This window comes from Anastrepha ludens, chromosome 5, assembly GCF_028408465.1.
Source record: "Anastrepha ludens isolate Willacy chromosome 5, idAnaLude1.1, whole genome shotgun sequence".
NCBI classification, from domain to species: Eukaryota; Metazoa; Arthropoda; class Insecta; order Diptera; family Tephritidae; genus Anastrepha; species Anastrepha ludens.
The window spans coordinates 87,194,253-87,220,015 of NC_071501.1; the positions used below are offsets into that span (position 1 = coordinate 87,194,253).

Sequence of the window (25,763 nt, forward strand, 5' to 3'; positions counted from 1 at the left end):
TTCATATACTCGGCTCCCTTTAACGATCACAGCAAAATAGTGTTTGTACAAGGTGTTGCAAAAGTATTTAAAGGAATTAGTGAACTGACATGCAATTAAGTACGCACACAAGTCTGCCCTGTTGCTTAATGCTTCCGCGGCACGCTCATGCATTTGTTGTCCAGCTGCTTATATGTGTGCGTGTGATCATGCAAAAGCCGACAACAAGTATGTGTGACACGAAGCAAGTACGTGTGTCACCCGACACGCACACATATAAGCTGCTGGACAGCAAATGCATGAGCGTGTTCCGAAGCATAAGTGAAACGTTTGATTAGTGATTCTTTTTTTATCGTACAATAGTCGAATAATTGTTCAAAGTTAATGAAATGAGTACTCGCTCTCCAAAAAAAAATTAGTTCACGCAATGCACAATAAATTCTCAAAAACGTAACACAATATTTCACATTCTACACCCTGTGCTCGTGATCAGCATTGGCGTTTTGCTGATTTACAATCGCCAAACAACCCCTGCTACTGATTGTCAATTGCCTTCACGATAGCTTTTGGAAAACTGTTTGGGGTAATTTTGGGCAAAAATATAAAAGTGCACGCCGATATAGCATACAAGTCAAACAGACAAAAACATTTGGATTAAAAATTATTGAATCAATCACAAACAGTTCCAGGAAATTTATTCACATTTATACGCAACATGTTGATTAAAGTGAAGGTAAGTATTTGTCTGAAAGTGTAGGAACTTGCGAATCATCATTTGTGCTAATGCGGAGCCTACATACAAAAAAGCAACGCATGAAAATTTTATTATATATAAATGTTACATTAATTTTCTTAACATATTGATTTAGACATTAACCGGTAAGGAAATCGAAATCGACATTGAGCCAACAGACAAAGTGGACAGAATCAAGGAGCGAGTGGAGGAGAAAGAAGGCATACCACCACAGCAGCAACGACTTATATTCTCTGGCAAGCAAATGTGAGTTATCATTGAACTACGTAAATGCAAGTTGAACTAAGTGAAGAAAACCATTGATATTTCCTATTTCAAAGGAAAGTTCATGTAGGTACTTATGGTACCTTCTGGGTACATTGTAATTGTGAAATGGTATTAGTCACACGGCGGCAGCCATAGGTTTCTCTATTTGTGGAGCTTGCGAGATGTATACCGCAAATAGGAGGAAGAGCTTGGACAAACACCCAACAAAGGGTGTAAGCGTCAATTAAATATATATATAGGAATCATAATAAAGGGTTTTCCAATAAGAGGTGTTATTGGAGGTATTTTCCCGTAAAAGATCAATGGTTTCGTTGTTTGTGTGGCACGTAGCGCCGTCTTGTTGAAAATAAACGTTGCCCAGATCAATACCATCCTATTCCGCCCATAAAAATCGTTAATCATCCCTCGATAGCGTAATCCATTCACCGTAACTGTTGCTCCAGCTTCATTTTCAAAAAAATAAGGTCCAATGACTCCGCCGGACCATAAACCGTACCAAACAGTCACACGTTGAGGATAGAGAGGCTTGAAATTTTCTGAACCCCAGATCAAAAAATTTTGCTTGTTGACGAAGCCACCGGGGTGGAAATGGGCCTCATCGCTCAAGATGATTTTTCGATGGAATTCCGGATCACTTTCATGCATTTCAACGACCCAATGAGCAAAGACACGCCGTTGTTGATGATCGGCCGGCTTGAGTTCTTGTGTTAACTGCACTTCATTAGCCTTAAGACCCAAATCTTTATGCAAAATACGGTGTAATGACGTTTGTGCAATGCCTAATTCCAAAGAATGACGAGGAATGGACAAACCTGGGTTTTTTACAAGACTTTCCGCTACAATACCAATATTTTCGGCTGTTCTGGAGCGACGTGCACGGGTTTTATTCTTCACATCGCTAGCTTGTCCCAACAGCTCGAATTATTTCACCAATTTCTGTATTGCGGTCCGATAAGGTGCTTTACGAACCGTCTCTGCCCCACTTTCACCATTTTTATAGTGAATTTTAATAATTTCAATGCGTTGTTTAACCGTGTATCGTTCCATTTTTATTAATGGCGTAGTTTCCACTTGTCAAATATCAAAAAATGACAGCTTCAAAAAAGACATCTACCGAAATGGCGGGCTATTGAAAATAACACCTGTTATTGGAAAACCCTTTACTAATGGAAGCTTCAAGAGCATAAACTTTTTTCTTTCCAATTTCTTTCTAAAAATCGATGCATACCCTATTTAAATACGAATATTATTTTATTACAGGAATGACGACAAAACTGCTGCGGATTATAAAGTTCAAGGTGGCTCGGTACTTCATTTGGTTCTGGCGTTGCGTGGTGGACTCTTCTTAATTAAGGCATAGAAAAAATATACTAACTTAAAATTTAAATAATTGAAAAGCATAAATGTTGTGAAGTTAAAAACATCGTTTATTGAGTGTATGCGCCACAAAAATCTAATTTTGATAGATACAATCTCAGTGAAATGATGTTTGTACGCGTTTGAAGAAATAAAAGAAAAAACGATTTTCTATTAAAATTTTCAATTTACTTATTTAAAAAAATTTTAATTATTCTGGTCTTTAGTAAAGTAATGTAGACGTATATTCACTGCAAATCTGCGTCAGCTGGCAATTGCAATACAACCCACTAACAAACGATTTTTAGGCGTGCACTGTTCTGGCTTTAGCCGTGTCAGGATGACATCATAACCCACTTCTTCTGCTTGCAATTTGCGATCAGTATCAACGATATCCATACATAATTGTCCTTGGCGTGTGGTTTCTGGGCGACAGTTCAAGGTTCCCAACTCATGTGCTTGATCCGCAGTGTGTGCTATGTACAAATAATCTTTTTCAGACAACACTGTACGAAAACGCTGGCTTAATGGATAGGGTATATGTGGCATGGGCTGCAGCGATCCATAACAGCAAGGACAACAAACAAACTTTGCGCGCGATCGATGACACTGCTGCAGCACTATGTCAGTTGCTGTGCCGCACGCATGCAATGATGTGCCAACATCAAAGTATCCTTCGAAGTAATCAATATTGCACTGATAAAACCTGCAGTTTTTCAGGCCCAGTTCCGTGGCACGTTGCTTCGCACGCTCCAATGAAATAGCTTTATTTTCCATTAATATTATAACACATTTAGGTAATTCCAATGCCAACAATATGCCCAAATGACCTGTGCCGCTGCAAAAATCAACAATTCTTTCACCTGGCTTTGCTAAAGAGATCACCGCATTGGCAACATTTTGTAGTTGTTGGCGTTTGCGAATAATACGTTCGCGTGGTAACGCTGAACTCTTCTCATGTTCTGGTTCAATAACATCCCAATCAATATGATTCTTGTCATAGGTATTTGCGGTATCACTACTGAATTGGAGCTTTAGCCGTTCTAATTTGTTTAAAGCCGCATCGACTTCACTTTGTTCGGTAAATATGCGATTGCGTGGCTTGTAGCGTTTCGGATCGCTTTTGTAAAGGCTGGCAGCTTCGCAGTCCGGTATTTTAAGTAAAGACGTCGATTGATTAGCTGATTCATGAAAATACAATTCATTTAATATTTGACCACAGCTCTGCTCAAAAGCGTCAATCTGTAGACCAAGCAAACATTTTTTATTGCATGAAATTGACAAAATATAAGTTACCTACCTCACTTAGCCACGTATTGATCAGCGGGAAATGCACCAGCATGTACTCGCAGTGACGAAATATCAAACGCATAAAAGTGTATAAAATTATATCGGCTATAGTGAAAGTAATGCCCTCTGCAAAACGATGTTCAATGGGCAATAGCTCTTTGGGTACGCTGCAATCCAATATAATCTTTCCCTTCTTCTTCAGTCCATCACATTTGTTTTGCTGCTGCACCTGCTCTCGCGCAGTTTTGTAAATGTTATGCATGCGCACTGGCTCGTTCATGTGTCGTTCGAAACGTGGCACTACCTTTGGCATTTCCTCTACTATTTTACCAGAATCCAGTGTGCACAACAGGCAACTGATTGCGTCCACCATATCCACTTCGCAGAAGCGTGTCCAAATGGACGCCTCCGCCGGTGCTAACAAGCAAGCGCCTTTGAAACCCAGTAATTTACGCCGCTCTGGGCATTCCTGTCGTTCAACGAGCTCTCTACAAACCGCACACATGCCTGCTATATAAGTATTTCCCTCTTTTGCATAAATTGGCAGTTTAAGATCTCTGATAGCTTCAACACTTGTCGCTTCTTTTCGATGTATTTTTTCTTCAGTTAACTCCCGTCTTAAAGATTCTGAACGTAATCGCAATTTGCCCCCCTGGATGGTGGTTCGCACAAAATTCAATTTGATGTTTGAGGGTGAATGCAAGTATCGGTACATGTATAAAGCTATAAAAGACTGGACATTGCTGTAGATTTCCGTATTATCATTACGTGTCTTTATCTCTATTTCTATATACAATTGATCCATTGCAAACATTTAAACTCAGTTTGGTAGCAATTTTAATTTAGGAATAATGTCAAAGAAAACGTATGAGGAAGTGCGACAAATTAATAGCTATTTCTTTTTTTTTTGGTTATGTTTACATTCAAAACGTCATTTGTGTAGAAGCTCAACCAATTGGCCTCTGGCGACGATCCAGCATGCTTGTCCAGCAGGCTTATATGTGTGCGTGTCGGGTGACACTCGCACTTGCTTCGTGTCACACATACTTGTTGTCGGCTTTTGCTTGATGAAAATCAAAAATTTTAGATATTAGCGTCAAGCACCCGACACGCACACATATAAGCCTGCTGGAGCGTCACCAGAGGCCAAATGAGCTCAACGGAATGCAAGCGAAGGGTTGCACCTGAGTAAAATAATAATGTTTTGTTGTAAAGCTGCCTTTCGCACTGCTTTGAGTTTTGAAAAGAAAAATTGCTAAAACAACCTACAATTAGAAAACGGCTGCACCGAGAAAAGTGTATGATAGAAGTTTATGATTAAATAATAAAAATTTCGAAAACGTGCTATTCAAAAGGGACTAAAAATAATAGTTGTCTCGAATTTAAAAATTGAAAACGTCAGAAAAGAAATATTTTAACCGTTGCCGATATGAATTATTTCCCAGCGATAATTTTTATGTTGCTTGATAAAATAAGAAAAATATTTTCCGCTTTGCCATTAAGAATAATTTTCCAACGTTTATTTTCTACGTTTCTTGATGAATCTTATGCGGAAAAAATATTCGTATATAAAATCTACATATATACAAATACATACAATTTTAATGAAATTTTTTATAATTTTACGAAGGTGTTCTTTTAGAACGTCCAGTGATGTGTACCATTCTTTAGATTTTTAAAAATGACAACTTTCTTAAAGCTCTTTCCTCTGTCCACCATATAGCTATACATATCTAACGGTATAGAACTGATAATATCCACAAAATATGACTTCGTGTATTATAGATAGACATACATATGTAGATTAAAAAAAATATTTCTTCTGCTAGTTATCAGGCAACGTTAAAAATAAATTTTGGCCATTAACAATTATCGGCAGAATCTGAAATAACTGTCACATAGCAACATTTTTGCGATAATATTTGCAACTGTTATGTTCTTAATTTAAAGTAATTTTGCTAAAAGAAAATTTAAAAAAGAGTAACTTTTATAAGATAGTCGTAAATTACATTTCTTCGGCTGTTTTCTAAAACGTCTAAAGCACATTAAGCTTTCAGCTAAAAGCTTTTGTTGTTATTTTTATTGTCAGCTGATTTCTCCCTAACTAAGGGGGCGTCCATAAATTACGTGAGGTGTTTTTTTCAATTTTCTGACACTCCCTCCCCCCCTGGTGAGATGTCGTGAGATTTTATTCAACCCCCTCCCCCATCCCCCAATCTCACGTGAGATTTTTCAAAATGTGGGTTTCTTATGTAAACGCGTTGGATTGTTATTGTAAAAAGAAAAAAAATTTGCTTCGTGCTTTTATTTACGACTAGTTAAGACTAGTAATCAATATTGCTGAGAGTTATAAGTGTAATAAAAATTTAACAATAGAAGACTTAAATCGTAACTACTGCGATTAAAAAAAGAATATCTACTCTAATTCAGTTCATGGAGAATCATGCGCGGTTTCAAGAGAGACTATTGGGACCAACATGTCCATATGATTTTCAGTAAAATCATGTGCTCCTTCAACTTCGTTCTAATCTAGCCACTCTAAGCCGTTGACGCTTGCGCACAGTAACTCATTAGCTCGTCTTGTGACAATCCGTGAGGGTCGCACTTTGCGGAACATACGCGCTTGCTTAGCTGGTGCAATGTGAGCTGCTCTCCTGTGCTCTGCAGCTCTTGTGATAGATGCGAAGTAAATACCGCATGTACTGCAGCATATTTTCTCTAAATCATCACGTATACTTGGGCAATAGAGATCAATAGGCGTGCTGATGAAGGCATTCAGCGGTTGAATCGGTACGCGTATTAGAAATGGAGCAAATGATTTTCCGTCATGTTCTTTAAAGTCCGGAATTGTCAAACGTCAACCTGAGTGATAGGGCGTTCGGCTCATAGTGGCGCGAAAACAACCGACGGGCTACACTGTACCGCAAATTCAGATTAAATTGAGCTATTTGGTATAAAACAAATATGGTGGTTTGACAGTAGTAATGTATAACGTCGAAGTATGAATGAAATTATTTTCTTTCGAACGAATTAGTGAATGATCTTAATCATACTACGATTACGCTTGAGATTAAATCTTAAGCATGTACAATTTTTTTGTTTCAATCAGAAAAAAAATTGCGTGATATTTGCCGAGACCCCCCCTCTCTCCAACGTAAGATTAGATGAGATTTGACTCGACCCCCTTCCCCCCTAAAACATCTCACGTAATTTATGGACGCCCTCTAAACTAAAATTAAATTTTATCAGCAAACAAATAATTAGTTTTCTAAATACATAGTACATGCATAACATACGTACATACATATATGTATGTGAGATCGGATGTGTTCATGTACTTGCAAATTTTATTTGCAGGAAATACAAGCAAACTATTGTATTTAAAAATGTTGTTTTGTTGAAGAAATCAATAATTTGCTAATTCAGTTTCCGTAAAATACAGGACTTCAACTAAAGATGCAAGAGTGGAAGAAGCCAAAAACCTTACTTTATACAGGTAGGTAATAGACAGAATAGACTTTGGGGATTGGTGCTGGAGTGACAGTCCTGGGGGTTACTGCAGTAACATTGAACCGGCAGTCATGCGGCGACCTAAATCGTTTCCACGGCAGTCGGTTCTACGTTACCGAAACGACCCGGATTTATATCCGGCCAAGGATTGTCACTCCAGCAGCATTCCCTGTATGTAAGTATCGGGAATGTTTATGCTGCTATACAACAACAACAAGGTGATGATATTGATCACTTTTTGCACACCTAACTGGGAAGAATTTAGTAAGACTACAACAAAATAAAAAAGTTACAATTGTGTTTGCTAGTCAAAATTAAGAATCATAACACAATTATTCTTCTTCTTAGCATCACAGACCTTGGTGAACCATTGCTTCCTTCACAGCTTCTTGCCATCGATCTCGATTTACAGCCACTTCCCTCCAACATTGCATGCGTATTTATTTATTTTATTTTATTATTAAAGTCAAACATACAACCATAGGTTTTTTTTACAATGATTGACCTTAAGAATAGTTTACATAAAAGGTTTAGCAGTAGAATCAAAATTAAAATTAAAACTAAGAGGTAAAGAAGTTGAAGTTGGAGAAGGTAATAAAAAAGGAAAGTAAGGTAAAAAGAGTAGTAGTAGGAGTAGGGACTAATTGGAAGAGATTTAAATAATGTGGAGCCATTTGAGTACATTCAGCAATTTTCGGCAAGGTAGCGAAGCAATTTATTTTTGAAGCACGAGCTTTCTTTTATTCGTTTAATTTTTTAAGGTAAGGTATTCCAAAGACGGGCAAAGAACACAAAGTATTGACGTTCAGTCACCAAACAACTGTATTTCATCGGGACTCAGTTTAACGAACGGCAGAAGTTTGAAAATATCTTTGAGGTATCTGGGTTTCTGAATGTTTATGATCTTCTGGTGTAAAACTAAACATTTAAACCTAAGCAAGTCGTAAAAAGATACGGAAGCAATTTTTTTCGCAAAAACAGAAATCATAATGTTTTTTACAGTAAACGTATCTTGCAATGATTTTCCTGCGATCAGTCATAACTAAATTGCAGACAGACCATTTGTCTAGTAGAAAACGGATAAAAACAGTTCTGCCATTTTTTTTAAGTCAATTAACATCTTCGTAAATACTTGAAGAATTTGGTTCATCGGAGTTCTGCTAAACGACCATAGTAATTTCACGTTACTGTGATTCTAGCAGCCTTCCCAACATTTTTCTAATGACCAGAACTAACAACCATTAACTAGCATGATCATATATCGAGAGTGCGTTGTAGTCACGCTAGAATATGCATAAGCACCCACGATTACTGTATCAAGAAGGGGTATTTTACTTCTAACGAGGATAATCAAATTTAGCGTAAAGCGTAATGATATAATTTGATTTGTATTCATTAGATCTGAAAAGCTCGCGTATTCATAAGTAAGTCACGGAGATTTTAAAATGATACTCTACTACCTTTGGCAGAATATGAGAATTACGGAGATATATGCATGAATGGTGTATATGTATATATATTGTATATAGACATGTAGTTTAGTGGAAGATACTAGAATATCAATTTAACACCAAATATCTTATATATGTACATATTATTGCGTAGTTTCGACACAAAGGTAATGTGACTGCTTATATGCTTTTACACACATACTTACTTAGTATTTACAAGTGATCCATTATTTCATAATTCCAATTTTTTTAATCACGATTAATTTATTAAAGCCTTAGGCGTCCTAATAGCTCGTTATCATATCTACGTACCTATGGACGCATATACTTGGGTACATACATATGTGTAATGGCAACAAAATCCGTAAAAATCCAACTTTTATAATCCAGAATGAGGTTGCGACTTGTTGACTACATATGAATACATATCTACACATGATGAGTATCTTAAAGTGCGCTAATAACGTTGATATTATTTGCATTATTCCCCGTGCCCCTCCAAACAAACAATACAAACATATCCCGTCTATGTAGATCACAACAACTTTAGTGAGACGACATGGAGAGAGTTAACATGAAGGGAAGATAAACCACTTTAACAATAAGAATTCAGCAAATGATATACATATAAATGATAAATAAACAAAAAAAAAACAATTGAAAATAGCAACAACATTATTTCAAACAAGCGGACAGCAGTCACGGCGTTTAGACGGGTAAAAAGCGAAGGCGCTCTCCATATATCGTTTGGAGCGTGTGTGGGTAGCATTTGCTTTCGTGCCGGTGAGCAGTGAAGTGCCTAGCGGCAAGCGAAGTACAGCTTTTCTCAACAATTGTATTTTATCTTTTTTTCGTTTAAAGGGCTGACATAAAAACCTCAATTAAATATCACGAGACAAAAAGTAGCGCAACCAAATCATGGAAGAGCAGTGGAATAATGTGGAACTGACAACTTTAAGGAAGAAATCCTATACTTTAAACCATAAATATGATTTAGTTAATAAATGCGTTGTTGAGAATAGTAACAGCGAAGAGAGTACCGATAATAAGGGCGATGCTAACAATACAAACCAAAGTGAAGTACTACAGCCAGGTTCTAATATTAAACCAAAAGTAACAACAGAAAATGTGGAATCGTTAGCGCGACGCCTTTATGGAATTACTATAAATAATATGAAAGAATTGATATCATATGATGATCGCAATTATCTTATACAACCAGATTGGTAAGTTATGAAAAGAAAGTTCTTATTGTTGTTGCTGTAGCAGCTTACTGAAAAGAATTTTTTTTTTATTTTTGATTCTAAAAAATTGCTTATTACAAAATTTTATAAATATGGTAAACCCGTTTCCGCTAAGTTTGATGTTACTTTTATGACCTGTTATAATATTCATTATTATCTCGGTAGATGGCTGTAGTGATGGATATCTCGGCAAGTATCGATTAAACAATTTAAAGTTTATGCTCATTGTCAAGGTGACATTTAACACTACAAAATTCATTTACTGTTTTTTGTTTGTTCCATTCAGTTGTGAGTTACAGGATGTTAACACTGAAAGTAAAAAAATAGAGAAAATTCGGTACATTTTACAGTTTTTCTTTAATAAAGGTGAAAATGCAAGCCTTAAATTTTGAATGGTGTTTATGGTGCCGATACTGTTACAGCTAATTATGTGCAATTTCGATTTCGTCGATTCTGTTCGGGCATTTTTGATCTTAAAGAAAATGTCGGTAATTTATTTATCCCGAAATTAATATTATTGTTATTAATTTGTAACCAAAATTAACAAAGCATTTAACGCTTAACATACATACATAATACCAGACTTCATACTTACAGACTCTCATATTCAAGTCGGCTTTTCTCATTGCCTCTTTCAATTACAGCAAGCAATCGAACGTGACCGATTACTTATCATTCATATGCGTCTTTTTTACATTGTATATTACATATGTATATGTACATATATACATATATATATATTGTAAATACAACCGCAGAATACACAAACACAACTGTAGAATGAGATATTAAAATAACACAAAATAAACAAACGGTTCGACGCACTTATATATATATAATAATATATGTATGTATATACATGTATATAATTGGCGCGTACAAGTCTATAATACATATTGACAGGTAATATTACAAAATATTTTAGCACCCGATAAAAGGTCCAAACGTATTTTTTTAAGTTAAAAAAGAAAAAAGTTAAATCTGTATATACTTGTATTTGCAATCTTAAGATGTGTACCCTCTAATCTTCAAAGTATTTCATTAAAACCCAACCCACTTAGAAAATCTTTTTTTAAATCGATCTTTCAACAGCACAAAATAGTAGGCGCATTCAATAATTTTCCTCAGTACTGTATATTATTTTCAAATAGTGACACTGAGCATATGACTCACTCACTAATAAATTACCGTAAATAAAAGGCAGTCAATTAGATGTTGTATAAGCTTTCACTTGTCAAATGAGCATTTGCTGAAAATAAGTACAGAGGAAAATGAACTGTATTCTCATTTTGACACTTGAATATTAGCACAAAACAGCGATAAAAAAATATTTAAACAGTCCAAAATAAAATGATTTTAATTAGATAGTATATACATACAAATAAATAAATATGTATGTATGTAGCTGGTTGTAACTCTTTGACATACATATACATGTACATATGTACATACAACCAGCGAAACTACTAAATATAAATAAAAAAAATAAAAATAAAAAATAAAAATAACACCTTACGTTTGGACTAGTTTTGGTTATCTTTCGTTTTTGTTTGTTTTTTGAATGTTTATTATTTTTTCGGCCGCCGTAGCCGAATGGGTTGGTGCGTGACTACCATTCGGAAATGTTGTGGCTCATATGAGCCAGTAAATTCAAGTTCTCGTTGCACTTAACGACTAATGAGGACTTAACCTCAAAGGTTGACAATGCCCGGAGTGCCGCCTGGCTGTCGCTCAGAATGGCAATTCGCTCATTCCTGAGGTTGCTAACTAAGTTTCTCGCTGCGCGTAGACAGATGATGCTGAGAAAACTACCCATCAGCACAGAACGCTTTGATTTGGGACTATACTCGTAAAATCCCGGGCCTGAATTACTACTTGGAGTTTCGTTTCCTACTTTTGGAGTTTCCTTTCGAGAGCAGGTGAAAATATGATTGAACTTGTATAAAAAATTTTGGCACCTCTATGAAAAATCAGGCCTAGCTAATCGACGCCAATCAAAACGAAAAATTGTACAAATAAACGTAATACATGCAGAATACATTCGTATACGCGCTAGTCGTAGTTTCAGTTCTCATTTGGACTTTATTTATTCGTTTAACTAAATTGTGTGGTTGAATATCACACCACTCAAATACAAATAATTGCTTATACTTTAATCATCCTTATATTGACTTAGCTTAGCTTTGTGTAGAAAACGGCAAGTGAAAACTTGATAACAAATCAAAATTATACTAAAAAAATTGAACGGTAGCACTAATACACTAATAACAGGTAAACACAGATACTATTTTAATGTGGGTCGCTTTTTGAAACCAAACATTGTTAAGCGCGTTTGATTCTGCAGTAAAGCAGTTGTTGCATTTGTCGACTTTGTGTTGGATTTGCCACTTGTCTTTTGTGATTTCGATGTTAATTTGGGTCTAGTTTTTGAAAGACCCAAACGTTGTTTCTCTTGTGACTTAAACGAATAGATTGATGATTTTAACGTTGGTGTTATCTTTTGACTGGTCTTATTATAGACACCATCATCTTCTTCATCGGATAGCGTTATTGTACTCTTCAAGCTGTCCTTGCTTTCACTGTCTTCCATAAAACTGGTATCCAATTTCGAAACACTTGTATTTTCGTCACTCAACTCAACACTATCTAATTCCTTTCGATCACTAATGTTGGTTTCTAGAGTAAAATCATTGTCTATGGCAGTGTTAGTTTCCACACCAACTTTCCAGTTTTTCTTGGGTGATGGCGAGTCATAAAGCAACGCGCGCGTTTGTTCTTGCTCTCGTGATTGTTTTTCGATTGAATTAATTTCAGCAGACAAATCTCTACTAACGCTCTTCTTAGTTGTATTAACTTCATTAATGTTATTAGCAAAAAAACGACTTTTTACTGTTACTCTTTCCAGCCGTCTAGCAAGCGGACTCTTTGGACTTTTTAGATGTATACTTTCTGTATTAGCTGCATCACGTACTTTCTTGGGACTTAATACTTTCAATAAAGACGGATTTTCGCAAATCGTTCCTGACCTACTGGCTCTCGATGCAGCCATTAGTTGTGGTCTCGCAAAAGGATTATGAGTATTGTGCACTACTTTTGCAAGCGGGCTCTGTATTGCTTCTGGCTCATTACTATTATCCGAACCATCGTCATTGCTTTCACTACTCTGGCGCCGACGCTTACTACTTGGCGCTATAAGCTTACCAGCCTTGTCCTGGTACATTGAGAAAATTTCTGCTTCTTCAGGTTTTGCATGTTCCGCACGCGCATTTTCTGTTATTTCTTCATCAATAGTTTTACTGATGAAATCTACTTTTCTAAAATGCAAAGCACATTTGTCATCTTTGTCTACATCAATGGATGCGGCGGTTTTTGGCTGATAATTTCCTTGCCAAATACTTTTATGCTTGGCACGTTTAATTTTTTTATTAGTTGCCTGTGCATGTCCGAAATTTCTATCCGGATGCCAGTTGTCTAATTGTTTGAATGTAAATGGATTTAAGTTTCCCAATGCGAGATGCAAAGCCCGCTCATCTTCCTCGATCGGTACGCCAGCGTTACAACAATAGCGTTCATCTGTTTCGAAATCGCTTAGCTCATATAAACGTTCCATACGCCGCGCAATAGGATTATAAATATACATATGCTTAAAGGTCGCATCTGCTCTAAGGAATTGCTCAATATATTCATCATCCACCTGCAAAACGGATTTTTAAGTTAATATAATATATGGTTTACATTTGTTTCCTTTGCACATACCTGCAAGTTTTTCATATTCAAATATGTTGGTATTTTCTTCAGCGCCTTCCACAAATCGTCTTGTTCGGTCTTGAGTATAAATTTACATGCTTTTGCCAATCCAATTCCAGGAAGTGAGTCCAAATAATCACAACCAGATAGTATGCACATGCGTCTAAACTTCTCAAAATTGTATCGCTCTTTACTGCAACCCATTGCCAGATAAAATTTATCTGCTTCTACCAACAACCCAGCACCAGTCAAATCCAATTTGAATATTATTCTACTTGCACCAAATAATGTCAGATCGGAATCTTCGGTTATAACATATTGTGCCACATCGATCTTATTTAGCCAGGCCATTTGTGCATCCGCTTCATAGGGCGCCACAATGCAATCAACATTTCGCAGCCGACACTCGCGTATCACACGCAACGCCATTTCATGTGTAACATCTACGCAGCGTCGCATATGCGAACGAGCTCCTTCCTTATCTCCCTTACGCAACAGCTCTGCGGCCAGTTTGCGCGAATTCTTACGGCTGTCGCGCCGCCGTCGTTCAGTAAGTTCTTTTGCGGGCAGGTGGCGGCCATCAAACACTAGAATCGGTTTTATGTCGTAACTCAGCAACAAATCAACATAACGCATGCAATACTGCATATATTGATCGGTGTCCTCGCCACGCGCCAACTTCTCAGCACAGCCAAAAGCTCCTTTGTGCAACCAGCAGTAGGTATCCACAGCCACAGTGCTGCCGCGTATATCCTTCAGGTGCACTTTCGAAGATGCCTTCTCTAAAAATGGTATCAAACCAGTGATACCCATTGTGATGTCGCGTAAGAGTGTGATGCGTGTTAAATCTCCATTTATTTACATTTACATTCACTTTTATTTTTTTTTTAAACCACAAACTGGAACGTTGAAAGTTGTCTAATAAACCAAATGAGAGCTAAATAAGGCACGTATGAGAAATAAACAAAACCGTGAATGGCAATTTGGCGCCAAAAAGCAACTGTCAAAACTCTGCTAGTCAGCTGATTGCTGTAAAAAAAGCTTTTAATGGTACTGCCAGCTTAAAATCTTTTATGTTGTAAAGCAAATTATTATTTTTAATATGTTATAAACGCGAATTTGAAGCTTTAAGGGGCTTATCAGCTATGCTGTTAACTGTTAAGTTCAAATAATTCCATACAATGCGTTACATATGTGTTTATATTTTTCACTTGTAAGGCAATATTTGTATGTATTGAAAACGATGTAGGCGTCGGGTACTAGTTTCTTTTAATAAATTATATTAATCTTATTCAGGGAGTTTTTTTTAAAGAGTTTGGAGAATAACAGATAAGTAGTAGAATGTGATATGTACTGTGTTTATAAATGTTTACACATGCACACATATATATGTAAAGGATTCAAACTAATGTAGTATTTATCTTGTCTATCTTAAATGTACCGAGGGGAGATTTGAGTCCATATTAATGGCATTTCGCTATTCTATCTTTTTTTCCTTCTGTTACTTCTCTTCTTTCCTCTCACTTTCCAGAGTTTTAAATACAATGGGCTTTTAAGCCGGAGTGTTGTAGGAGTTACCAAATCTGTTGGTGCTTCTTGGCTCGACTTTTAAAATTTTAATTTCAATGGCGTCTCAGTGGACCTCTCTCCATACCCTTATGGAGTGTGGCAACCAACGTAATATAACCTATCCTAATCTGGTTATAACGGTTAAAATAAATACAAATTTTGTACCTAGTGTGTGACAGTAGAAGACTACTGTAATACTTTGCATGGTCAGTTGAAACCAAGGTGGATTTATTAAGGTGACAGCATTCACCCAGCTGAATTTTTCACCGTAGGTATGGCTTACGTCAAAATGATATGCTTTGTTTGTATGTATTGGTATGTTTACATTCGTATGTTTACATTTGCTTGCTGATTTTGACGTGATGGTTGGACCAAACGCAACAACAAATACATGTAGGGTTTTACTTATATGTGTTTGCTGTCACCTGTAATAAATTCGCCTTGGTTGAAACTGTACACTGTTGAAGCAAACACACATACAGTTCAATTCTTCAGTTTTGGCAATGGATTCGAAGAAGCAAGACGATTTTATGAACTACTTCATGAAAGATGGCCAAATCTCATGGCAAAAAAATCATATTTTGAAAAACAAATAAAAAGAGACCACACTCTTTGATATTTACCAAGAGAAATAAAAATAATGTTTATGGATAAATTAATAATATCGTGTTTTTCTTACCTCCTCACCTTCACTGTCCAGATTTGAAATTGATGTCTTCGGAGTGTCTTGGTCTTGCAAGAAATCAAACAAGTCGTAATACCAGAGTGCCGGCTTGTAAATGCTATCCGCTGATGATCCAGACTTCTTTGACGCTTCGACTTTCTTTTTCTCTTTGCGAAAAGCAGATCTCAAACTGTTCACTTTATTAATAACAGATTTCTTCGTAGCACCAGGTTCAATTTCGTCCAATTTTTTTGCTAATTTGGTATATGCATTATCTTTTTTCATACGGTCATGATAATCATGACTCTTTACTTGCCAAAGACAAGGTTCCGATCGATACATTTCAATAAAATCGCTAATTATTTGATTAGGTTTATTACGCGCCATCTTAACTACGCGAAAATTATACTTTTAAAAAGGAATACCACAGAATACAACACACCTCCTCTTAATTGAACTGAGAAATGTACAGCGAACCCCCACACACGTAATAATCAGTTTAAACTTTCAGTTTAAAAAATTGAAAATTTCATTTGTCTCAGTTCAACTGTAGAGTTGAATTGAACTGAAACTGAAATATCCACACACGTGGATGTTAGACTGTACAGTTGAATTGTACAGTTTAAACTATCAGTTGAAACTGTATGTGTGTGGCCGGCCTTAGATTAAACTATTTATTCTCGTCTAATTTCTACACATTTTAGTTATTAAAACATGCCATTTTTTGCTACTTTTCAGGAATATAAAAAATCCAATAATCACCACGCAATGGCCTCATGGTTATATTTTGAAAATTCTAAATGCATTGGATTCAAAAAAGCTGGACTTCGTCGATGCACAGAATCAGATGATGATGTATTTATGTATGTACGCCCTGCAGTTAAAAATTTTTCATCAAAAACTAAGAATATTTTTTTATGTACTATTTTTAGCCAAAGAAGGTATCGTTTGCCCCAGACCAATTGCAAATGTAAATGATAAATACTTTTCTGTGGAACACATAAATGGCTCTGATCATGTCGTTCGTTTGTTGGAGTTTGTGCCTGGCAAAATGTTTCATGAAGTGGAAAGTTCGCATTATCTGCTATACAAGAGTGGTGAATATATAGCAAAGATCGACAGAGCATTGAAGGTGTAACAACATATACGTTTGTTTAAATATATTTATATATGCATATATATATGTACGCTCTGCAGTTACATAGATATGTATAAATATATTTATATATATATATATGTATATATTATATAATATTTTACTAATAGCTTTGTGTTTTATAACATATTTTAGAACTTTCATCACGAAGTGTACGATACACACAAAACACTTTGGATGCTGGAGTCAGTGCCGCAATTGAGAGAATTCCTTTATGCTTTGCAGGATTACTCACGCAAAGCTCTTGTTGAGGAGATTATCGATGCATTCGAAAAAAATGTGCTCAGCAAAATAGATAAATTGGAGAAGCAAATAATACACGGTGATTACAATGAACAAAATATCATAGTCGAGCAATCGCCGACGTCCGCTTGTGGCGAGTACAAAGTGAAGGGCATCATTGATTTTGGTGATACCAACAAATCGCCACTAATCTTCGAAATTGGCATCGCACTAACTTATATGATACTACAGGCCAAATCGCTGGAAAGCGGTGGCTACTTCCTCGCTGGTTATAACGATATACGACCGATTAGCGTGGAGGAACGTGCTTTGTTGAAGTACTGCGTGGCAGCACGTTTAGCCCAGAGTCTTGTCATGGGTGCTTATACGCACTCGCTAGATCCATCCAACGAATATGTATTGGTAACGCAAGAATGCGGTTGGAAAACTATTGAAGAGTTGTGGCGCAATAGTTTTGCAGACGTTGATGAATTGTGGCAGACAACAGCCGATAAATATCTTACACAAAGTGTTAAATAAGCTGCCTCAGGGAACAGGAGTAATAAACGATCAATTATGAAAGTAATTAAATATCAATTTGCCAATTAAACCAGTCAATTTCAAAGTCAATTTTTAATCCGATTTCTACGTGCATTACATGTGAACCAATGCCTAAATATATAAGTATACGTGTATGTAAAAATGAAATAGGTCCTTAATAAAAGTATAAAAACAAATGCGGAAATGTTTTTTATGCTCAATTAAATAGATACACTCTTTTATGATAGATCCGATAAAGAAAGTTTCCCAGCTTCCTTCGTAACACATGAGCGTACAAAGAGTCGTGTTGTCTGTTTGCAAAAAAAAAACGGTCTGCTAGGTTAGTTCACCTCTAAAAATGAGCCGAATCGGTTGTTGTGTGACTTCTACTCGGGAGTGCGAAGTTCGGCTCGCCTTGCATGAAACATCAAAATGATAGAAAAATTTGTTTTTCTAACAGCGGTCGCCCCTCGGCAGGCAATGGCAAACCTCCGAGTTTATTTCTGCCATGAAAAAGCTCCTTATAAAAAACCATTTGCCATTCAGAGTCGGATTAAAACTGTAGGTCCTATTTGTGAAACAACATCAACACGCACACCACAAATAGGGGGAGCAACTCGGCCAAACACATAACAGCAGTGTACGCGCAAATTATTTATTTTATTTTTTTATGTTTCGGAAAATTCGGAATTTGTTTAAGTAATACTTAGTTAATAATTAGAATCGAATTGAACACTTATTCGTTTATAAGCCTTGGCAAGAATTTGATAATTTTTGGTCTGTGTACAGTACTTCACTACGAAAATGTGGCGTCGAAGATAAATAACACCAAGCAAAAAGGTAACAATCGTCGAGTACTTTACAACAACATAGCGTTTATAAAGTCGGGCATTAAATGTCAGTTATGATGAAAAATTCATAATTGCGGTTTTTAATGTGATTCAAAACAAATATTTTTGTTTGCCATTAAGTGTGCATAGACACGTTTTATTCTTATTCATTTATTTTTATTTTTAAATTTTAATCATACATTTTCTGACACAAACAAAAATAAAATACATTCATTCAACAAAAAATCACGGACCGTAACTGTTATACTTTTTTTCAAAAGATTCACTAAATAGCGCTTATTAATTTTTATTGTTTTTTCACGGATAAGTTTTCAGCCAAAAGAAAATTTGACAATTGACTCCTGTTTTAAGTTCGAAATTAATAGTCAAAAGTTAATTTGTACTTTTCCAGTCAAAAATAAAAGTTAAAAGGACGATACCTAAAATCGTTCAGAATTGGTATTGTAAAACCAGAGTAGCTTTTAATAGTTGTTTAATAAAACATGACGTATTGTTATGAAAAAGTTTATCGCTGTTTTTAATCGAAGGTGTAAAAGTAAAATTTTAACAGTTAATTTTGGCTGAAAAAATTAGAGAAAAATTTTGTCTTTTATATTTGACCGAGATAATAAAAGTCACTTTTAACCTTTATATTTGACCGAAATAATAAAAGTCACTGTTAACTTTTATTTTTTCTGAGACAGTAAAAGCCAAATTGTAATTTTTGATCAGTTAGAATTTAACTGTTATTTTTGATTAAAAGTCATTTTGAAAAGTCAAAAAAATTTAAATCATATAGGATTAATATTCCTTGGCTAACAAGCATCACTTGCAATAACAAAAAATATTAAATACACAATTTCTTTCCAACTGATTTTTTGAATTGAAATTTCAAAAATAACTAGTATTTCCGTTCCCTGCAATAAACATCGAAACGTTTTTATGTGCTTCAAATTCAGTACCACTAACAGAATAGTTAAAACATATTTTTTGCAATTTTTGAACAGTTAAAATATAACTGTTATTTTTGTTTAAGAAAATATAATAAAGGGTTTTCCAATAAAAGGTGTTAGGTGTTAAACAAGAGAGATGATTAACGATTTTTTATGGCCGGAAGTGGATGGTATTGACCTGGACAACGTTTATTTTCAACAAGACGGCGCTACGTGCCACACAAGCAACGAAACCATTGATCTTTTGCGGGAAAAGTTTCCGGACCGTGCTGTCTTTCGAAGAGTGTGATCACAATTGGCCACCGCGATCTTGTGATTTAACACCTTGTGACTTTTTTCTTTGGGGCCACGTAAAAGAGATGGTCTACGCCAACAGCCCAGGGTCGCTTCAAGACCTCAAAGATAGAATTCGTGAGGCTATCGACAACATAGGGCAGCCACTTTGCAATTCAGTTATGAAAAATTTCATGAAAAGGATATTGTCCTGCAAGCGTGGTCGTGGTGGTCATTTGCCTGATGTTATTTTGCATTTTATAATGAAATAAACATCCGATCACTTATATTAAAAAATAGTATTTTTCTTGGAATATCAAAATAACACCTCTTATTTGAAAACTCTTTATAATATATATGTATATTTAAGAAAAAAAAAATTTAAATAGTCAAATTCCTTCCTACTGACTTTTTTTTCAAAAATACATAACTAGTATTTCCGATCCCTGCAATAAAAAATAAATAAAAAAAAAATTTGTGTGCTTCAAATTCAGTATCACTCAATAGTCAAAAAATATTCTATATAAGAATGCACAAGTATTTTCTAAATATGTATGTATTTTATGCTACATAAATTTTTTTTTTGTTAACTTCTTCAAATTAGACTCATACATTGCACAAATTTATTTTCTTCTTGTCGTCTACAAAAAAGTTCTATTGAAGTAATTTTTATAATATATTAATTCGAGCACGATCATTCTAAAATTTTAGCTACATAAACGAATTTTCAGTTTAATTTGGTTTGTGTGAACTAAAATTATTTATATATTAAAGATAATGTAAAACAATTACATTGCCGTGCGGATTATAATCAATTTTCAATATAACTTAAATTTCTAGAATATAATTTAAATTCACATATACATTTTAGTCAATAACTTGAAACTACTATTTCGTATAATTTTGCTAATCTGCTCCTTTTCAAATTGTATACACATATACTACATATTTTCATCAAGCAATTTCTTATTGTCGAAGATGCATTCGATTTGGTTTGAATTTTATATATACGGAAAAAAATCAGCAAAATTTTCTAATGCATGCTCAAATACAACTGTGGACTCTTGACACAGCATCTACATATATCGACATGTTGACATAACGTGTCAAAGTGTGTCGTCAAAAAAAATCAGGCATAAGAAATACAACTATACTACGGTTGATTCACTAAAGTCAAATAAGTTGCACACATATATGTATACTATATGTACTATGCGCCACTGCCGTTAATAATAATCAAATTCCATTTCACGTTTCATTTTATGTAGCAATCTTTGGTAAGCAACAACATAGCTTGCATCTTCGAATCTATAATTTAGCTCCTCATGATAAAGAGTTAGCTGACTATTGCTACGCATGACATATGTACATTTGTAATCGAATATTAGTTTATATGTATACTAAAAATCAAAGGCTGCCTTTAGACTACAATCATTTATATCCTTAGCTCGAAAATTTATTGCTACATATTTTCTATACCACATCATAAGACTTGAATTATTTACGAATTGTTGTATTTTTAATTTCTTTACTTTTGAAGTTATCTCTAAATTAAATTATATTTTTTTTTAAATTTGAGTAGTCTAAAGACCATATTCATAAAAATATAAACTACTTTGAAATGCTGTACAAATCCAAAATCCAATAAGACTTCTATTTGTAAAGCATTTGAAATCGCTGCTATTTTTTATGAATAACAGTCTATTTCTGGTACACATTTTTTTTACTAAAAAACAAAAATATATTCATACATAAGCAGGTAAAGTTTTAATTTACAGTAATTCCACAATTAAGCACAAATATGTACAATCATCTATTGTATCTTTGATGTGTCACCTTAAAATCCTGCAAAAACTAGTCGAGTTTTATATGATATTATACAGTTTCAGAAAAATAAAAACTTTCAACTTAACGCAGACTTTACAATCATTTATGGGCATCAAGGAAAGTAAAACCCCACTTAGTAATATTGTTGTTGCTGCTGTTGTTGTTGTTCCACTGTCAAAATAACAGTGCATGCACCTGATGTAAGCCCGAATCGTAAATCCGAAAGTTGTAAGAAAGTTTGGCAACAATATTTGCATAGTAACTGTATCCAACTCACTCTAACTTGCATGCATTCACTCTAAAAAGTATTGCAGCATAACATCGCAGGCGTTGCTATGAAGGCGGAGAAGAAAAAGTAGTGTCGATTTTCAGATAAAATATAAATCTTATGCAGGATAGTTAGTGCCCGACATTCAATTGATTTTTGTTACACATTCGCTAACATCCATTTAAGTATTGTGTTCAATTGTTTTACCTGCAGCTATTTTGTATTGAGTCAATCCGCCGCGAATGATTATTTCATGAATTTTGTTGTTTTGGTTGAGACTTACATGAATTTTGTTTATCTTTTCTGAGACCAACGATAGTTTCTTAAGTAGTTTCGAAACTTTTCACGCATATTAGTATATATATTGCTAATTTTAGCCCTGAAACTTAACTACTTTGGTGGATCCTCGTTGCTAACCTCGTTGTTCGCAACAGTTGGGGTAGAACCAGCATTTATTGCGTTTGGTGGCGTTGAATCCGTCGTCGCAGGTTGCGTCGTAACAATAGTTTCTGGCGGCGCCGATGCTACAGTGTTCGTTGTTTGGGCAACCACTGCTGCAGCTCTACGAAGTGCACCGCGCTGACGTGCCGTTTGCGCAACTCCTGTACCACCAGCGGTACCGCTTTGCTGTCGTTTGCGTTTTTTTACAAACACAAAGGTGGAATTCATAAGCTGTTGCTGCCCTTGTGCAGATGATGGATTGGCACCAGCCTGACTCTGTGCTAATGTAATAATCGAACCGGTCGCTGCTGATCCGGGCGTACGACTGGAAGTCATCGCTTCCAACCATGGCAAGTCAAATTCATTGTGAGCACTTAATTTTGGCACAAGCTCTCCAAACGCTTGCACTGGTAGATCAATGGTAAAGCAAATTGTCTGTATTGTATCTGGCTGTGGATAGAAGCTCAATAACGGCTGTTGTTCTGGTGGTATTTGTATTTCATCCTTGCAGTGGCGTCGCTTCAGCTTCTCTATACGCCGCTGTTCGCGTATTTGCTGCACATCCCACTTCTTGCGCCTCTTCTCCGCCAATTCTAACTTTTCGTGACGTTTGAGGAACGTTTCGTCCGACAGATTTTCCGTACCTTCGATACAATAAGATACAGCAAGTTCGTGCTCAGTCCATTTGGGTATCTCCAACATGGGCGCGTCAGCCTGAAGCGCTTCTGCTTCTTCCTTCATAAATTCGTAGCCATCAGCGACCACCTCCTCATCTTCCCATGCTCGCGTACAATACATTTGCGCCGTTGATATGTAAGCACACCGACGCGATTTTTGTCTTTGTTGCGACTGCAGATGCGTACCGCTGCGAAGGGAGTGTGTTATAGTACTGTTCTTTGGCTTGTTTGATTGATTTCCAACTTTGGGTGATGCTGGCGACGCAATCATAGAACGCTAAAACAAAAAAAAAAAAAAAAAAAAATTAATTGAATCAAAGAAATATATATACGCAAGCGTACCTGATCGGAGAGTTCCCCAAGCGACTCGCAGCTTGCAGATTCGTCAGATTGTATATCCGGCGCATGCCAAAGCATAAGTGGCATTTGTTTCCCACGACTTGGTGTTGGTGGAGTAACACAGATTTGCGTCGTCGTTGCTGTTGTCGAAACGGTGGTGGCTAAAGCCGGTGTACCAGATAACGCGGATGTTGTTGTTACCGGTACTGACACATTTGTTACAGGCGTCATGGCTAATTGACGCAAGGTTTTAGCACCACGCGATACAAGCACTGGTGACATTCTTTGATGAGGCACTGACTTAGAATGTACCGCAACTACATCACTACTATCCTCAGTGGTATTGCCTGTAGTTTCGCCGGTCTCCTCAATATCACCATCTTCTTCTTCTTCGCCAGGCTCGTCATCGTCATTGTCATCTTGTTCGGCATGTGTCTTGCTCGCTGTGCTGTCATCCGCCTCTGATGTAGTATCTGAAGACCCGGTAGTTGTTGAGCTCGGACTATGTTCTGGCAAACTAACACGGTGCAATATTATTTTGCTTATAAGTTTACCATTACACTCGCCAATAATATTTTGAGTCGAAGATGTCGTCACTGTTGTTGCAGCTGTTGCAGGAGACACTGCACTAGTTAAAATAGGTTCAGTTTTACGTTGTATCTTTGCTAATGGAGGCGGCGAAAGAGCTGTTCGCTTTATATGCCGCTGTAATTGTTTTTGTAGATCCTGTACTTGTACCTCCAACTGCTGATTTTTTGTGCGTAACCCATCAAGTTCTTCATTTTGTGTAGCAAGTTGTTTATCTTTCACTTGAAGTTGATCACTTTGCGCTTGTATCAAATCCAAATGCAATATCAACATAGCGCGAAGTTGTTTGTTTTCTTTCAGTAGCGCCAAATAGTCTGTATTCGCCGCTGAAGCAGCGCCACCACCACCCCCTGCATTGTTATTGGCGCGTATGTAATTTTTGCTTTCAGTTGGATGACAATATACATGATCCATATATTTACTGTTAGTATTCGGTGTTTTGTTGCACTTATTCTCCATTATATATTATTTTAACAAAAACAAACAGATCCACAAACTAATTCTAATAGATTTCTAACAATTTCTCGATTGGCCTCGCATTTGTTTTCTTTTCCGGCCTCTTCATAACACCACGCGCTTTGTGATCTTCTGTTTTCAGAATTTAGTTGGTTTCTTTTGGTTAGCATTCGGTCTTCGCGAACCCACCATTAGGCAAAACGAAATGCGTAATTTCGCCCACCTTTTCAACACACTGCAAATTTTCCAATTTTTATTGCTTTTCCACGTAAGTTAACAAACCAATTTAATGCGGAAATACAGTAATTCTGTGCAAAATTTTAATATCTTTCGAGACGCTATTAACCAAGATTTCCGAATAACTATCTGACAATTGGATTTAAGTTGTTTTCCAACAGGAATTTTCGTTAAAAATCACACACAGAAATTTGACGCAGCAAAGGCGACATTTATTTTTATTTTTGGCATCACGCTTTTGTCCACCACCGGCTGTGCATGGATAAAACTTATATTGGCGGCACTGATATGTTAACCCGTCACAAGGCTAGAAGTGGCCACACTGAATATCCATAATTGGCAATGAATTATCGCTAGACAATTACTTCATTACTTGGCTTATATGTAATATTAAAAAAAGCCGAAAAGAGAATTAAACTTATTCGATTACGTTATAATAATGGCCATTTAACCATTTTATATTATTCAATATTGACGATCAGGTGCTGGTGTCGTATCGTTCGTTTAGTATAAAGTTGCAATAATACAACAAATTTTAACAGCTATTCATAATTTTTGCATTAGGAGTTCGGTAACGCTAAAAAATTATCCATCACATGAAAATTGAGGGACCAAAATATTAGTTCGATGGCGGATATTCCGTTCGTTACCTTTTTTGCTCTTTGGGAGAGAATTTTCCCTTGCGTTTTTGATTTAGATTGATGGCTGGTGACAAGTTTGGTCATGCGAAACAAAATTGTGTATATGAGTAATGGTTGCGTTGACTTTTGCTTATACCACCAACACAATCTTAGTTTTGTCGTAAACAAACAGCTGTCGCATCCCTTTCTACGACAGCAAATCACCTGATTTCTTCAAATTCGTTGAGAGCCGATCAACGGTCTCATGTTGGCCAAATCTTCAAATTATTTTCACAATGGGCGGGTGGTGGTTCATTGTGTTATCGAGCACAACTTATGTCTTATAGCTCAATTTAGCAATTTAATAGTTTATCAATTTGCACATCAGATGCTATAAAAAAAAGATGTAGGGTAGATATTGCTTTGGGAGCTATCATAACCTTGCTTATTAGAGTAGTGAAACTGTCAGATCTCAACGTTGATACCATTTAACAGTAGGTACAGG

General features: G+C 36.0%; 5 protein-coding genes across 6 annotated transcripts; 2 read left to right on the forward strand and 3 right to left on the reverse strand.

Annotated features, from left to right (window-relative positions):
* Positions 1-501: 501 nt before the first annotated feature.
* Positions 502-2,536, forward strand: LOC128863848 (NEDD8). Its single transcript, XM_054103219.1, has 3 exons — positions 502-712; positions 849-979; positions 2,261-2,536. Exons 1-3 carry the CDS (start codon positions 695-697, stop codon positions 2,358-2,360), a joined length of 249 nt encoding a protein of 82 aa, XP_053959194.1. The 5' UTR covers positions 502-694; the 3' UTR covers positions 2,361-2,536.
* On the reverse strand, positions 2,405-4,558 carry LOC128863846 (glutathione S-transferase C-terminal domain-containing protein homolog). Its single transcript, XM_054103218.1, has 2 exons — positions 3,657-4,558; positions 2,405-3,598 (listed from the first exon to the last, which is right to left on the reverse strand). The coding sequence occupies exons 1-2, from the start codon at positions 4,458-4,460 to the stop codon at positions 2,621-2,623; spliced, it is 1,782 nt and encodes a 593-aa protein (XP_053959193.1). The 5' UTR covers positions 4,461-4,558; the 3' UTR covers positions 2,405-2,620.
* A 4,745-nt stretch (positions 4,559-9,303) lies between these two features.
* On the forward strand, positions 9,304-17,946 carry LOC128863318 (hydroxylysine kinase). Of its 2 annotated transcripts, XM_054102432.1 has the most exons (5): positions 9,304-9,390; positions 9,469-9,833; positions 16,570-16,694; positions 16,764-16,963; positions 17,123-17,946. In XM_054102432.1, the coding sequence occupies exons 2-5, from the start codon at positions 9,526-9,528 to the stop codon at positions 17,747-17,749; spliced, it is 1,260 nt and encodes a 419-aa protein (XP_053958407.1). In that variant the 5' UTR covers positions 9,304-9,390; positions 9,469-9,525; the 3' UTR covers positions 17,750-17,946. The 2 variants fall into 2 exon arrangements, with proteins under 2 accessions (XP_053958407.1, XP_053958406.1); XM_054102431.1 differs by having other exon boundaries at positions 9,386-9,833.
* LOC128863317 (exonuclease 1) lies at positions 11,911-14,575 on the reverse strand. The gene is made up of 2 exons (XM_054102430.1): positions 13,608-14,575; positions 11,911-13,545 (listed from the first exon to the last, which is right to left on the reverse strand). Exons 1-2 carry the CDS (start codon positions 14,409-14,411, stop codon positions 12,136-12,138), a joined length of 2,214 nt encoding a protein of 737 aa, XP_053958405.1. The 5' UTR covers positions 14,412-14,575; the 3' UTR covers positions 11,911-12,135.
* Positions 17,947-18,704: 758 nt separating the features above from the next.
* On the reverse strand, positions 18,705-24,896 carry LOC128863161 (protein male-specific lethal-1). The gene is made up of 2 exons (XM_054102155.1): positions 23,361-24,896; positions 18,705-23,295 (listed from the first exon to the last, which is right to left on the reverse strand). Exons 1-2 carry the CDS (start codon positions 24,402-24,404, stop codon positions 22,291-22,293), a joined length of 2,049 nt encoding a protein of 682 aa, XP_053958130.1. The 5' UTR covers positions 24,405-24,896; the 3' UTR covers positions 18,705-22,290.
* Between the last annotated feature and the right edge of the window lie 867 nt (positions 24,897-25,763).

Excerpts from the sequence above, each read along its gene's own strand:
- LOC128863161 (XM_054102155.1), bottom strand. The coding sequence starts at position 24,404 with ATGGAGAATAAGTGCAACAAAACACCGAATACTAACAGTAAATATATG. Across the intron at positions 23,296-23,360 it reads TTGGGGAACTCTCCGATCAG|CGTTCTATGATTGCGTCGCC; the intron begins GTACGCTTGCGT and ends TTTTTGTTTTAG.
- LOC128863846 (XM_054103218.1), bottom strand. The coding sequence starts at position 4,460 with ATGTTTGCAATGGATCAATTGTATATAGAAATAGAGATAAAGACACGT. Across the intron at positions 3,599-3,656 it reads TCAATACGTGGCTAAGTGAG|ATTGACGCTTTTGAGCAGAG; the intron begins GTAGGTAACTTA and ends CTTGGTCTACAG.
- LOC128863848 (XM_054103219.1), top strand. Across the intron at positions 980-2,260 it reads ATATTCTCTGGCAAGCAAAT|GAATGACGACAAAACTGCTG; the intron begins GTGAGTTATCAT and ends ATTTTATTACAG.
- LOC128863318 (XM_054102432.1), top strand. The coding sequence starts at position 9,526 with ATGGAAGAGCAGTGGAATAATGTGGAACTGACAACTTTAAGGAAGAAA. Across the intron at positions 9,834-16,569 it reads TATCTTATACAACCAGATTG|GAATATAAAAAATCCAATAA; the intron begins GTAAGTTATGAA and ends GCTACTTTTCAG. Across the intron at positions 16,964-17,122 it reads AGATCGACAGAGCATTGAAG|AACTTTCATCACGAAGTGTA; the intron begins GTGTAACAACAT and ends AACATATTTTAG.
- LOC128863317 (XM_054102430.1), bottom strand. The coding sequence starts at position 14,411 with ATGGGTATCACTGGTTTGATACCATTTTTAGAGAAGGCATCTTCGAAA. Across the intron at positions 13,546-13,607 it reads TGAATATGAAAAACTTGCAG|GTGGATGATGAATATATTGA; the intron begins GTATGTGCAAAG and ends TCCGTTTTGCAG.